General features: G+C 37.4%; 1 protein-coding gene across 5 annotated transcripts; it reads right to left on the bottom strand.

The window, feature by feature from the left end:
- Positions 1-4,509: 4,509 nt before the first annotated feature.
- LOC104947945 (uncharacterized) lies at positions 4,510-13,934 on the bottom strand. 5 transcript variants are annotated; one of them, XM_010774068.1, is made up of 10 exons: positions 13,777-13,934; positions 13,166-13,212; positions 12,361-12,978; positions 11,588-12,265; positions 8,111-9,932; positions 7,591-7,767; positions 6,957-7,130; positions 6,558-6,604; positions 5,433-6,267; positions 4,510-5,333 (listed from the first exon to the last, which is right to left on the bottom strand). In XM_010774068.1, exons 1-10 carry the CDS (start codon positions 13,830-13,832, stop codon positions 4,736-4,738), a joined length of 5,052 nt encoding a protein of 1,683 aa, XP_010772370.1. In that variant the 5' UTR covers positions 13,833-13,934; the 3' UTR covers positions 4,510-4,735. The 5 variants fall into 5 exon arrangements, with proteins under 5 accessions (XP_010772370.1, XP_010772368.1, XP_010772369.1 ...); XM_010774066.1 differs by having other exon boundaries at positions 4,510-6,267; XM_010774067.1 differs by having other exon boundaries at positions 4,510-6,267; positions 13,166-13,209.
- Between the last annotated feature and the right edge of the window lie 27 nt (positions 13,935-13,961).

Below are 13,961 nucleotides of genomic sequence, written 5' to 3'. Positions count from 1 at the left end.
GATGTAAATCAAACGCACCTCACATAGTTGACCCTGCCTGTGAATGGGGTTTACGTCGGGGAACCAAACAGCCTGGTACAAAGAGACAGTAGAGTCACAAATCACTGCTCTGAATTAATGTTTTTGTTCATATTTAGAGAGACTTTCAAGTTTAAATATTTGTTTTTGTGTAAAGTAGAGAAAGTCAAATTGTAAATCACTGCTCTATGGTCAGCTTTGAGTTGGTTTTGTGTGTCTCTCTATGTGTGTAGTGCCCTTGCACTTCTTTCTTTAAGGGCCAAGAGTGAAAACATGGGAAACGTGAGAAACATTCTGGGGCGTATTTCCTTCTATAAATGGCTTTTTGAGGGATGATACTTGTTTTTTAGCACAAAGGTTCATCTCAGTTTTAGAGATGATGGTTTTATTTTGAAGTTAGGGTAAAGATTAGCACACAGTCCTAGATGGTTAAAGATCCCATGAACTTGAACTTTCTTAAATATGATGCTGAATTCAAAGAAGTATGTAAAAAAAATGCAAACTTCTTCAATCTTCTACTCTGCAGGACTTTAACTGATGGGGGTTTGTTTTAATTTGACGTCCTTCTATATAATACTTCTGACAGAACCTGAAAAATTGGTATTGTGTAAGGCAGTCCTGTTGCTCAACAATCCAATTCACAATGTGTCCTACAGTATGTCTAATATTATCAAAGAGAAGAGAGGAGCACATGTAATTGGTTATTGTTCATTAACGATTCGACTTGCTTTTAGGAAATAGGAGGCCTTTTATTTTCCATGTCAACAAAGAAAAAAATGTGCAGTTATATGAGACATGAAATAAGTTATAATAATAATAATAATAATTATTATTATTATTACATGAAATAAGTTAATAAGAGGCATTGGGTTTTTCATGAGGTTTTCCTCTTTCAGAGCTGGATACGGAAAAATAAGGCTACATCTGGACCGGCTTCCATTTCAGTCCCATTTCTTTACAGTCTGTTTGGGATCAAGTCCTGTTGCCCCCACATCTATGATGTTTTATTTAATTTAATGAAAAAATTCTACTTGTATTGGGGTAAGAACACCATTGAGCACTTTGAGGGCAGAATCTCAGACTTATGAAAACCACTAACCTTCCAAGTCATTGCAAGCAAAAGTAAGAAACCCTGGAGATCTGTGAGTGCATGCCTGCTTGGGCAATTCAACATTAATAACGATTAAAGGCTCTTTTAGACAACAGTGTGGTTTACATTATAAATAAAACCAGGAACTAACTAATAAGCAGATGGGGTGAGGAAACCTTTTTATTTATTTCTAAAGGACTGACACTGTGACACACACACACACACACACACACACACACACACACACACACACACACACACACACACACACACACACACACACACACACACACATACACACGTACACACATACACACACACACACACACAGTGCTTTGTCTCCACTCTGTAAATCCACACAAACACTCATTCATCCAGCTCATGGCTTTCACAGGCAGCTCTGGAATCAAAACAAATCGTCAGAGACAGAGGCAGAGCAAGAGGCGCTCTGAATGTGTCATCAATTAGCGGCAGCAGCTCAATGGTTACAAAGTGAAATATGCTGAAACAGGAAAGATCCTGAATGAATTAAACAGGTTTATGATGTGGACCCGGAACAAAATGTTGAATTGTGAGTTGTGCTGCCTCTTCAAAGATTTGGTCATGAATTGGATTGACAAAAAACAGAGAGGCAGCTTGTGCAAAGAGGCCTTTAGTGCGCTGGTTGCTACAATGTCCCATCCTTTTCATTTCTCAGTTTGTCACATCCTCCGGCTTCATTTTGGCCTGTCCTTTACAGGTGTATTTCATTACCGCCTAAAATTACACATGTACACAGACTTGCTCAAACATGCCAGACTGCACATACAGTGGACATTGGAATCAAATGTATTTTGTCACTGCTTTTAGAGTACCACAGATGAAGGTAGAATAATTAAGTAGAAGGCAGCTTTCGCAATAAACACGTGTCCAGCACACTGACACTGCTGCTGTAACTGGCAATGTTTCTCTGTGCTTGTCCCTTACAAATTTACAATAAACTAAAAAATAAAAAAGATTGTGAAAAACAACATTTTTAAAGAACATAAATGGGAATCATTTATCCCACCAGGCTCAATCCCAGTGCTCATATTTTTCTGTCTCAATGTGCCATGGTTTTAACATCACATCCTGCATGTAGATGAACGCTGCAGCCATGTATTTCTCTCCGTTGACAAGGGTTCCTTCTCTCCTAGGTAACACTTTCCACAAAATGCACGTCACTTCTTAATATTGATCCAGATGAAGTAAAGTGTTTTATATAAGGAAGAGAGATCAGGGGACCAAATAACAGAGTGAGAGCCTACCCGGTTTGGAGGGAAGGATAACCTGGAGAAGACAACTTGACACTAAGGGGGAACAATTGATATGTGGCAGAAAGACGCAGCTATTGACCATATGTTCAGAAAGTGTAACACTATGAATGTCTTCCAGAAAGTCTGTCCAAAAATCTAGGAATTCATTAACATATTTATTTAAAATATAAAACATAAAGGTAGGACTCATTCTGTTTTGCATCTGTGTGATGGCTAAACTTCACTTGCCTTTCCAAAACAGCTACAAACTTTAGGACAGACGCCTTATACAATATTGCTCCCTCCAAGCATAACTCCACAGATTCTATTTTATTCCTATCTTTCTTTAAACAATTCCAGTTATCAAAATGTACGTTAAAACAGTTTTGCCACAGTGATTCCTCCCATTCATACCAGCCATCAGGAGAAGCCGTCCTTCAAAATGAAGACATGGGGTCTCCAAATCCTAGATCTGTGCAATATACCTCAAAGTGTATCTGAAGGTTAAAAAAAGTGGAAAATACCTAATTGTCTGATGAATTTAAGAACATACATTTACACTATGTAAGGACTGTGGATTTTGCCTCAGCTTACGTTGGAAGCTTTTTAGTAAGGACTCTTCTTATGACCAGAGTAAAGAGGAGGACTTGAACATTGTTACAGTGTACATATGGATATGTGAATATTGTTTTAGGAAGGATAAACACATTTTAATCTACGCATTAAGACCTCCTGGTATGAAGTTGATCTTTGTCCCTCTCCAACACCATGAACAATTTGCACAAAAGCTCCTTTGCACAACTATAATTTCCAGTACACACTACCTATACATGTCTATATGTTTTGCTACATATCTATTTCTGATGCTGTAGTGTATTTGTCTTTTATAAAACATTCAAATGTATACTGTATATTCTTTGTGATATATGTATTTTCTAATGTGGATATGTATATATTGTTATATGCTGTTTATCTTTAAGTTATTATGTATATACTTTATTTCACCTTTTAAACATTTTAATGCCTTATAACATTGCTGCTGTTACCAAAGAATTTCCCAATTTGAGATGAATAAAAAAATCTATCTAACTGTCTATCTATTTATCTTTTTATTATAAAATACATTCTGCACAATGTTGTTTGCTCTTCACACACAGATTGCCATCTGAAGGACACTGAAGGAAATTTGATATGACCACAATTTAAATGGACAACAAAATAGAAGAAGATAGAATATAAAACCAATACAAGTATTATACAATTATATTATATTTACAAACGAAGATGTACAATTGTGTGTATGCATACGTATATGTTTTATATAAAGACACACTTCGGTTTAATAAAACTAAAATATATTTTTTTATTTTTGCGAATGCCCTACAGCATCAATGACATTACATTCATTTAAAACAAAATGTATCAATATAATGGCGGTAAATCAGTTGTTCTGTATAAGCGGCTGCAAGAGTTAGCATACAGTTATTCTATAACACTTTTCATTTTTATGACAGTACATCTCACATTTACTTACATGAAATTCTTTGAATTGCAAAAACTGAATATTTCCTTGTAATTTAATTGGAAAGTTGACACAATTCGGCTTACTCATATATATGGATCATCTGTTCGCATACTCTTACTACAGTAGTTTAAGGAACTGCAACATACTTTCATCAATTCAGGCTATAGGTAAGAAAATTATTTAAAGGTGACGTATCATGCAAAATGCACTTTTGTACGTCTTTTATACATGAATATGTGTCCCCGGTGTTCCAGGGAACTCACCAAGTGCCAGAAAATACAACCCTCTCTTTTCCTCCATACCCAAATCTCTTAAAAAGGGGCTTCAACGGATCTGATACAGACTGATCCAGATTTGAACAGTTCTATGACGTCACAGAAGTGGCACTACGGCTATTGGGCCAACTCCACCAATCAGGAGGAGACAGCCACGGACATTGCCAGTTCGAAAGCGCTGGAGACGCTGTAGTACATATGCCAGGCCTGTAGATGGTGCTGTTCTCACAGAATCAGCCCATGAAAAGACAGTGTTAAATTGAGCGAAATTAGTAATGGCTAAAATGCATGATCTGTTTGGTATTTTGAAAAATAAAAAGTATAAATATGCCTTATATAGGTATGGTCCTACACTATATTATTGAAATACAGGATGATAGGTCCACTTTAAGTAAACAGTAATTGATCAAACATCTTCCGGCAAGAGGAACTATGTTAATATAGTGTCTTTCAGTCTTTTACATCATGGTATTGATACGATGCAGGCAAGGTTTTGCTATTCCATTGAAGTCAAATGGAGCCTCAATGGAAGACTTCCCCTATCTCAGGGAGTTCAGTCTATTTTACACAAGGTCACAGAGCCCTTCTGAAACCAGAAGCATGGGAAGAGGGGCTCAGTGAATCTGGCATGGAAGGTGTGTATAAGGCTCAGCTTTTCTTGTGTGACACCGTAATAGGTCAGAGTGCCAGCTTCCCAATCCAAAAATACTGCTATTCTTTTATAAAGAGGCAATTTGGACATTGTCCCATCTTTGGGCTCAGTATCTTTTGATGTCTTCTCGTCTTTGGACTCAATGTCTTTGGACATCTTCCCATCTTTTGACTCAAGTTCTTTGGATGTCTTCCCATTTTTGAATGTATTCCCATCCTTGGAAGTTTTCCCATCCTTAGTCGTCTTTCCACCTTTGAACTTCAAGTCTTTGGACATCTTCCCATCTTTGAACTCAGGATCTCTGGATGTCTTCTCATCTTTTGACTCAAAGTCTTTGGATGTCTTCTCAGCTTTGGACGTCTTCCCATCTGAGGATGTCTTCCCATTTTTTAATGTATTCCCATCCTTGGAAGTTTTCCCGCCCTCAGTCGTCTTTCCACCTTTGAACTTAAAGTCTTTTAATGTATTTCCATCTTTTGTCGTTTTCCTATCTTTTGATGTCTTCCCATCTTTGAACTCAGTATCTTTTGATGTCTTCTCATCTTTTGACGCAATGTCTTTGGACATCTTTGCATCTTTGGACTCAGTATCTTTTGATGTCTTCCCATCTTTGAACTCAGTATCTTTTGATGTCTTCTCATCTTTTGACGCAATGTCTTTGGACATCTTTGCATCTTTGGACTCAGTATCTTTTGATGTCTTCTCATCTTTTGCCTCAGTATCTTTGGATGTCTTTTGATTCTTTGACTCAATGTCTTTGGACATCTTCACATCTTTGGACTCAGTATCTTTTGATGTCTTCTCATCTTTGAACTTAGTATATTTGGATGTTTTCTCATCTTTTGACTCAAGGTCTTTGGACATCTTCCCATCTGAGGATGTCTTTCCATTTTTGGACTTAATATTTTTGAATGTATTCCCGTCTTTGGAAATATTCCAATCCTTAGTTGTCTTTCCCTCCTTGAACTTAAAGTCTGTGGACGTCTTCCCATATTTGGATGTATTTCCATCTTTGGACGTTTTCCTATCTTTGGAAGTCTTCCCGTCTTTGGACGTAATATCTTTGGATGTCTTCTCATTGTTGGGCTCAATAAGTTTCCATGTTTTTCCATGTATGGAATGGTACTGAGTCCTGGAGCAGAGCAGACTCCAGGACATCTCGTTGCATCCTAGGCCACCACTTCTATCCCATCCTCTTCCCACTGCTTCATATGTCACTGCGATGCCAACCCTCCCTTCCCACTCCACCTCCCAGTAGCAGAGGCCTTGCATGCCCTCCCCACAAATCACCTGGCTCCTCATAAACCTGCCCTTGTGTTCAGGTCGCTCCACCTTTTCCTTCACCGTCCGCACAGTTTTTACTTTTCTGTTCTCCTCAGACAATATAAGCCTCTTGCTTGCTGTGTTTTCATCAAGCTTTAGATCAGCACCATCTGAAATAGAAACAGACTCATAATTTAGTTTTATAAGAGCTGTATCTTATGTTGTTTAGATCAAATACAAATACAAATCTATTTAGTATATAATGGATGTCATATCTAAAAAGAAGTATGTACATTATCGAAACCTATATTACATGTTAAATTAGGTGACAAAGGCATATTATCAGAGATTAATTTGAAACGTATCAGGAATTTACTTCCACTTAATCCTTGTCTAACACTATACTGAAGTGATAACATCTTACATAATAATAAGGAATACAACAATAATAAAGACTTACACTTCTTCAGCCCTGGCTTTATACGATGCGCTCCACAGTGATCCAAACTGCACAAAACAAAGACAGGGTTGATATATACAGAAATTCAATTCAATACTTTGAAAAGCGTTCTTGTTTATTGCACATGTTTTAGCCCCCTGTAGCAAGGCATCACAAGACAATATAGCCTTTTATTCAATATATTGATCTTGTGTTTGCGTACATTGCTCAATATCAAAAGATGTAGGAAAATGCATATGGACATAATTAATGAAACAGCAAAAAAGGCTTGTCCCATAATCCCCACATTTCGGTCCACAAAATCACTCTTACATTCATCGTCCATGGAGCACCAATAGACTTTATACTTGATGACATCACAAGTTTACTTTCTTAATTGTACATGACTTCTTTACGTACCAGAGTGTCTTCAGCTTCGAATCTGGATCTTCATATATTTCAGAGAGCAGCCTCCTCCCATTGTCTCCTGGGTGATTGTAACTCAGGTCCAGGTGTTTCAGGGAGTGTTTTTTGGATTTGAGAGCTGACGCCAGGAATGAGCAGCCTTTCTCCGTCACCTGACAACCTGACAGCCTGCAGGCCACACACAAACAAACAGACACACACACATTCAAGAAATGCTTTTTAAAGTTTCTCTGTGTGTTTATAATTTTTCTCTTTTTGGATTTGAAATGTTCTGAAACATTAATGGGGAAGCAAAAGTGTGTCTATTATGCTGTATTTTTTACATATCTAATAGAAATCTGCAGCCAACCAAATTTAATTTCCAAGGCCAATGTATAAATCATTGAAAAAACTGTCTGATATTACATTTTAATACTTTCATTAACTATGTGTATTCTGCCTTACACAGAAGCAAGGTTTAAAAAAACGATCATTATTTGGTAAAGTACATTTATTCTGGTCTCTGAAGACACAAACGTACCTTTTTAAATAAAGATGTGCTGCATTGCTCAATGGACATTCTTTTGGAATAATGTTACTAAACATACACAAAGCAACCACCCGTACAGTAAATGCATTGTCCACTTACTTGAGAATCTCCAGTTTACAGTGTACACTCTTTAGGCCCTCAGCAAGCATTTCCACACCTGAATCATGCAAGTCGTTATGACTCAGGTTGAGCTCTGTAAGATTATTGGATGGGGAGCTGAGGACTAAAGATGACAGACCTCTGCAGGACTCCTCAGAGAGAGTACACCAGCTCAGCCTGTGAAAACATGGGTCCATTAATAAATCTTGCTGTTTTTTGTTTTTTGTATGGAAATGCAGATTCTTTCTGAAAAACTAAAAGTGTTAAAGAATCACTCAACCTCACTATAATTGCAGGTCAAATGTGAGACTGTCGTTCCAATTAGTGTCTACCTGCTTGAATTTTTATACAAATAAATGAGTTTTTCTGAACTGCCCAATCCGGACTTGTTATAGACCACTGTTAGACCAAATGGGACCATCAAGGACATAGTAAAAGGCATCAGCAATAAACTTAATAAATATGCTTTGTGTGTATTGCAAGATAACAAAATAGTTGTAAGAGCATTTAAAGTACTCACAAAGCAGTTTGGGACACTTTGACAACCGGTAACATTCCAAGAAGAACAGTCTCTGATTTTAGGTACTTCTTCAGATCAAACACATCAAGCCTCTCATCTGATGTTAGCAGCACAAAAGTCAGAGCTGACCACTCGGAGGTGGTGAAATTTTCAAATGTGACACTTTCTGAGCAGAGGTACTTTTTCACTTCTTCAACCAGAGAGTGGTCATTCAGCTCATTCAGACAGTAGAAAAGATTGCATTTTTTATCTGCATGAGTCTTCTCATCTTTAATCTTTTCTTTGATGTACCCAATTGTTTTCTTGTTAGTCTCTACATTGTTTTCTGTCTCCCTCAGAAGTTCTTGCACTAGACTCTGATTCGTTTCCAGAGAGAGCCCCAAGAGGAAGCGGAGAAACAGATCCCAGTCCCCATTTTTGCTATCTAAAGCTTTGTCAATCGCTGTCGTGTAGAATCCTTCAGGCATGTCTTTATCTGTTGGATTGGGCATGGAAAGCAGATTTTCACCTGTGTTGTTGAATGTTTGAAAGACATACAAAGCAGCCAGGAACTCTTGAATGCTCAGATGAACAAAGCAGAACATTTTCTGCGGATACAGCCCACATCGTTCTTTAAAGATCTGAGTAAAAAGTCCAGAGAAGACTGCAGTTTTTTGGATGTTAACCTTATCCTCTTTCAACTTTTCTTCATCGAAGAGAAGGTTCCCTTCCCTTAGACCCTCAAAAGCCACTTTACCCAGAGAAATGATTGTTTCCTTGTTCCTTGCATTCCAGCATGAATCTGTTTTAGAATTGTCACCTGCTTCATCTGAAGCGTACTTGACATTAGCCTGTTTGCATTGTAACAGGAGGAAGTATATGTACATATCAGTTAAAGTCTTGGGCATCCTGTCTTCGTTTGTCTTTGCTCTCTCTCCTTCTTTTTCAGTTTCTCTCACAACGTCTTCCAGAACGCTTGCTGTGATCCAACAGAAGACAGGAATGTGACACATGATGTAAAGGCTCCTTGATTTCTTGACATGCAACAAGATTTTCTCTGCCAAATCTCTATCACTGAATCTTTTTCTGAAGTACTCCTCCTTTTGCTCATCATTAAATCCTCGCACCTCTGTTACCCGGTCAACTTTATCAGCAGGGATATGATTGGCAGCTGCAGGTCGGGAGGTGATCCAGATTTGAGCTTTGGACAGCAGATTTCCTTGGATGAGGTTTGTTAGTAGGACACTCACTGAGGTTCGCTTACTCACCTCTGTGCAAGATACAGCATTCTTGAAGTCAAGTTCAAGGCGACATTCATCAAGACCATCCAGTACAATCAGAATGCTGTACTTGTCATAGTCTTTTATTTCTGATGTCTTCATTCCTGGACAAAACTGAAAAATGAGTTCCTCCAAGGTGTGTTCCTTTTCTCTCAAATTCAGCTCCCGGAAAGAAAGTGGAAATATAAAAAATATTTCCCCATTGGCCTTACCCTCAGCCCAGTCCAACATGAACTTCTTTGTAGCAAACGTCTTTCCAATGCCTGCCAATCCTAGCGTCAGCACAGTTCTAATGGGTCTATTTTCACCAGGTGCAGATTTTAGAATGTCATGATATTTAATCGATGTTTCTTGTGTCACTTGTTTGAACTTTGCGTCTTGAACTTGTTTGACCTCATGCTGAGAATGTATCTCTCCCCTCTCTCCCTCGATGATGTAGAGATCTGTGTAGATGGAATTAAGAAGAGCAGAGGTTTTCTGCTTATCAATCCCCTCACTCACATGGGTAAATTGTTCCTTCAGCTGGGTTTTGAGTGTCTGGTGAGATGCAGCATCAGGCTTACCTGCAGAAGAGTATTGTTTTAAGTTAGTGAGGACAGAAATTAGACAGTTTATACCATACATAAAATTCCAGGCTGATCCTCAGGATCAGAATCGAGGCTGATTGAAAGCATTTTATTGGATTGTTATTGGCTATAATAAAGCAGAAATTGGTATATCCTTTCTTTACTTGACTCTACCGTTGGATGCCGACCTCATTTAGGGTACCCTACGGTGCCATCATTTTTGCTGCATAAGCAAGTAAAACATTATAAGGGTTAGGGTTACTGGTGAAAGTATCTCTGAGTTCTGACAGCGAGGTCAGAAAAATACACATATTGGCTAAACTTGTCCCTCTCTTTCTATTAGCAAAGAGTAGCATTCAGATAGCAGCTTTTAATTTGTTGTTAGAGCAGGCCATCTTTTTGACTCAAATAACAAATGGCGGCAGAATTTCCTAACTAATGGTAGTTCTTATGGATTATGCGATTAGTTTTCTCTCTAGTGGATCGTGTTACATCAACTTCAGGAGCAGCATTCTCCCAGTAATTTAAGCTGAAATACTTTGTATCTTTGTACTTGGACCTCAACTAGAAAAGTGTTTCTACATTTCAATAGCAACATTTCTGTAAATAAGTATCTGACTCACTAGATGCTGACTACTAAACACTCTGATATTTTCATTTCATGGTGGTTTTAAGCATTTGTGTCACTTAGGTCCACTGTCACTATGTACTTTAACCGTGTTTTATACAGTTTCCTTTCATAACATTCCTCCAAAATTAATTTAGCAGGTGAAGGCTTCCACATTGAAGCACAAAGACGGCATTGTGTTCCTCTGCTTCTTTTGAAATTGTAAAAAAGATTGATAACTATCCTTAGATTACATTAATTGTATTCTTATAAATCTTATTTATTCATTTTTCTTTGCTTTACTTATTTTCTATATAAAATACTATCCTGTCTCTTTTTTATCATCTAAATCTTTTGGTGCTTACTTATGGAAATTCTTACCGAATACGTGCTAAACATATAACGGTACCACTTTACAATAAGACTACCCTTATAAAGGGTTTACAAATAGTTTGTAATTCATTTATTAATTACGTTGTGAACACTTTATAAATCATTAATAAGCTTTTATAAGACACGAGATAAACAGGGCAACTGTGACCGGTTGCTTGCCAAATAGTGAGCCCTTATTATAAATGGTAGTAACTCATTCATAAATGGTGATTTGTTTTACACTTTACAAGGCTCCCTTTTGGCGGCTATAAATGTTAGTAACTCGTAAATAAATGGTCATAAGAGATGCCAAAAAACATCAAGATGGAAGGGGAGAATCAACTCAGTGAACAACAGATACCAAGGATGCTGGCTGATGAAGAAGATGAGTTGATTCTCGCTAAGTAGCCAATATAAGGCTTAGTCATCTTGCCAAATAGTGAGCCTGTGTTGATGTATGTTAGAACTGGTTTATAAATGGTTCTTAATGATTAATAAAGTGTTTACAACCTAATTAATAACCTAATTATAAACCCTTTAATGAATCCTTTATAAGGGTAGTCTTATTGTAAAGTGGTACCCATTTGTGTCACTTAGGACCACTGTCACTATGTACTTTAACCATGTTTTATACAGTTCCTTTGGTAGAATTCCTCCACACCCTTTAGCTTACATCGTATTTCTGTCGTCCTGTGGACACATGCATCAGGCAACTTGAGTCGGGAGGTTATCCAAAGTCGGGCAGAGGGAAACAAGTTTCCTTTGATGAGGTTTGTCAGTAGAACATCCACTGAAGCGCGCCCTCTGACATCAGTTACTTTGTCTTTGTTGTCAAAGTCAAGAGGAGGTTGGTAAGCATCAAATCCATCCAAGACAAATAAAACTTTAAACTGCTCAATGTTAGAGATGACATTTTCCTTTGTTTCCTTGACGAATTCATAAAGAAGTTCCACCAAACTGGTTTCATTATTTCTTATCGTTTGAAGCTTTGAGATGTTAAGTGGAAATATAACTTCTACTTCTTTAGCTTGGGCTTTGGCCAATAAAGCCTTAAACCAAGTAAAATAGCTGCTGTCCTTTTTAGCCCACTCTCTGATGAATTTCTGCACACATAAGGATTTTCCAATTTCACTTTCTCCAGTAGTCAGCACAGTACGGATCGTTTTTCCATCTTCTTCTTTAAAGATGTCAGATACGGCATTCACCCGTTTCACAGATTCTCCATTGACCTCTCTTATGATGTGTTCAGTGTTTTTCTGGTTAGGAGTATTAACATGTTCATATGGAGACGCTTCCTCAAGCAATCTTCCTCTCAGAGCTGAGGCCAGATTCTGCCGTCGCTTCAAGTTTTCTGAATAATAAAAAAAACAATGTTATTGATAAAGGATAAAACAGCAGATCACACAATATGGAGTATGAACTATTAAAACTGATATAGTTTTATACCTCGACATTCTGTCACTCGCTGGATGTATTCAGGAAGAATCTTCTCAACTCCTGAAGGTTGAGAGAGGATCCAAAGATGAGCAGAGGGAAGCAAAGTCCCCTTGATGAGGTTTGTTAGCAGCGAATCCATCGAGGCTTGCTCTTCAATATTCTTCAGGTCCTTGTTCTTTGCAAAATCCAGAGGAAGTTCACATTTTTCCAGGCCATCAAGGACAAAAACAAGTTTACATTCGTCAAACTTGTAATCTCCATGTTCTTCAACCTTGAGGGAATGACCAATCAGTTTGTTCAGGCTTTGAGCGCTCATTGAATTCAGCTTACTGAAGTTTAACGACACTATAAAGTCTATCTTTTTGTTAGATCTTCCTTTTGCCCAGTCTACCATGAATAACTCTTTTTGAAATGTTTTACCAATTCCAGCTACTCCCATCATTAGCACTGTTCGCACTTTCTCTTTCTTTGATTTTTGAAATAATGTAGAAAAGGTTTGTGCTTTAGGGTCCTTGTCTTTCTCAGCTGGTATCTCGTAGAGTTCAGTGTCAGTTACTTTCAGTTCCTTTTCATGCAGCTTGCCGATCCTCTTTTTTAGGTCTTCTCTTAGTTTGTATTTATCCTTCTCTAATTAAATTATAAAGAAAATATACGTCAATTACAAAATAGTTTTACACAATTTTAATAAAACTCTATCAAATTATGTATTCTGTTAACTTGCAGTTAAACCAAGAGGCAAATGGCATGTGAATACAAATATGTTTGTTTTTGCAATGTTTTGATTCTTTGACTGTGTAGCTCCATGTTTGAGTACCTTTTCTGCGTTCTTCTTCATCCTTGCTTGTTGTCATGGAAGCGCTGCTGGGCAAAGGCGATACATTTTTGTGTCAATACGGAAAGATACATTTACTGAGACAAATATGAATATACACTTTTTATGTTTTAGGTCAAATGTATGCTTTAGGCTTCAAAGCTTTAATTTGCAATGTTTTCCCATTGTTCCTGCATTTTAAGTTAAAGCAGTATCAATACCAGTTTTCCCTATCTTTGTTTAGACATGAAGACAAGAGGATTATCTCCTGCAATGTTGGTGGGTGCAGGAGAGACTGGTCTTTCTGGCTCAAATAGGCTTTAAAACAGAACACATTTACAGTGTGAACCTTTTTAATGTTATTTTGGAGTCCCAAAGCAGAATTTACAACATGTATCTTGTTATGTTAAAGTGATTCTATTGAGACTTTTTCTCTGTCTCTTCTTACTGTTTCAAACATTAAACTTAAGCAACATATCTTAAAATATTGTTGAGCCAAAAAGTGTTATTGACAGTATTTATCTCAATATTTCAAAGTGATTCTCTTCAGATTAATTATGTATTCACTGTCTCTAATTCCATTTCAAATGTTCAACTTAACCAACATATTTTACCCTGGTTCTCCTTTTCTGAAGTTTAAAGGGTCCTCCTTGGACCAGTCACTCTTCATGGAAAGATCGCTGGGTGCAGGAGACACTGGTCTTTTTGGTCTCAAACAGGCTTCACACAGATAAATTTTTTCACATTTAAAAGATTATGTAGAGCCTAAAAAGTGTTATTGAACAGTATTTATCTCAAT

The sequence above is a fragment of the Notothenia coriiceps genome, unplaced genomic scaffold (genome assembly GCF_000735185.1).
Source record: "Notothenia coriiceps isolate Sejong01 unplaced genomic scaffold, NC01 NC01_scaffold00013475, whole genome shotgun sequence".
Taxonomy (NCBI): Eukaryota; Metazoa; Chordata; class Actinopteri; order Perciformes; family Nototheniidae; genus Notothenia; species Notothenia coriiceps.
This window is presented reverse-complemented; position numbering and strand designations above follow the sequence as displayed.

Bases quoted from the DNA above. Each gene is read 5' to 3' on its own strand.
- LOC104947945 (XM_010774066.1), bottom strand. From the start codon at position 13,832: ATGAAGAGTGACTGGTCCAAGGAGGACCCTTTAAACTTCAGAAAAGGA. The intron at 12,266-12,360 runs GTATAAAACTAT...TTTATTATTCAG, and splicing joins GCGAGTGACAGAATGTCGAG to AAAACTTGAAGCGACGGCAG. The intron at 6,268-6,557 runs GTAAGTCTTTAT...TTTCTATTTCAG, and splicing joins AAAGCCAGGGCTGAAGAAGT to ATGGTGCTGATCTAAAGCTT.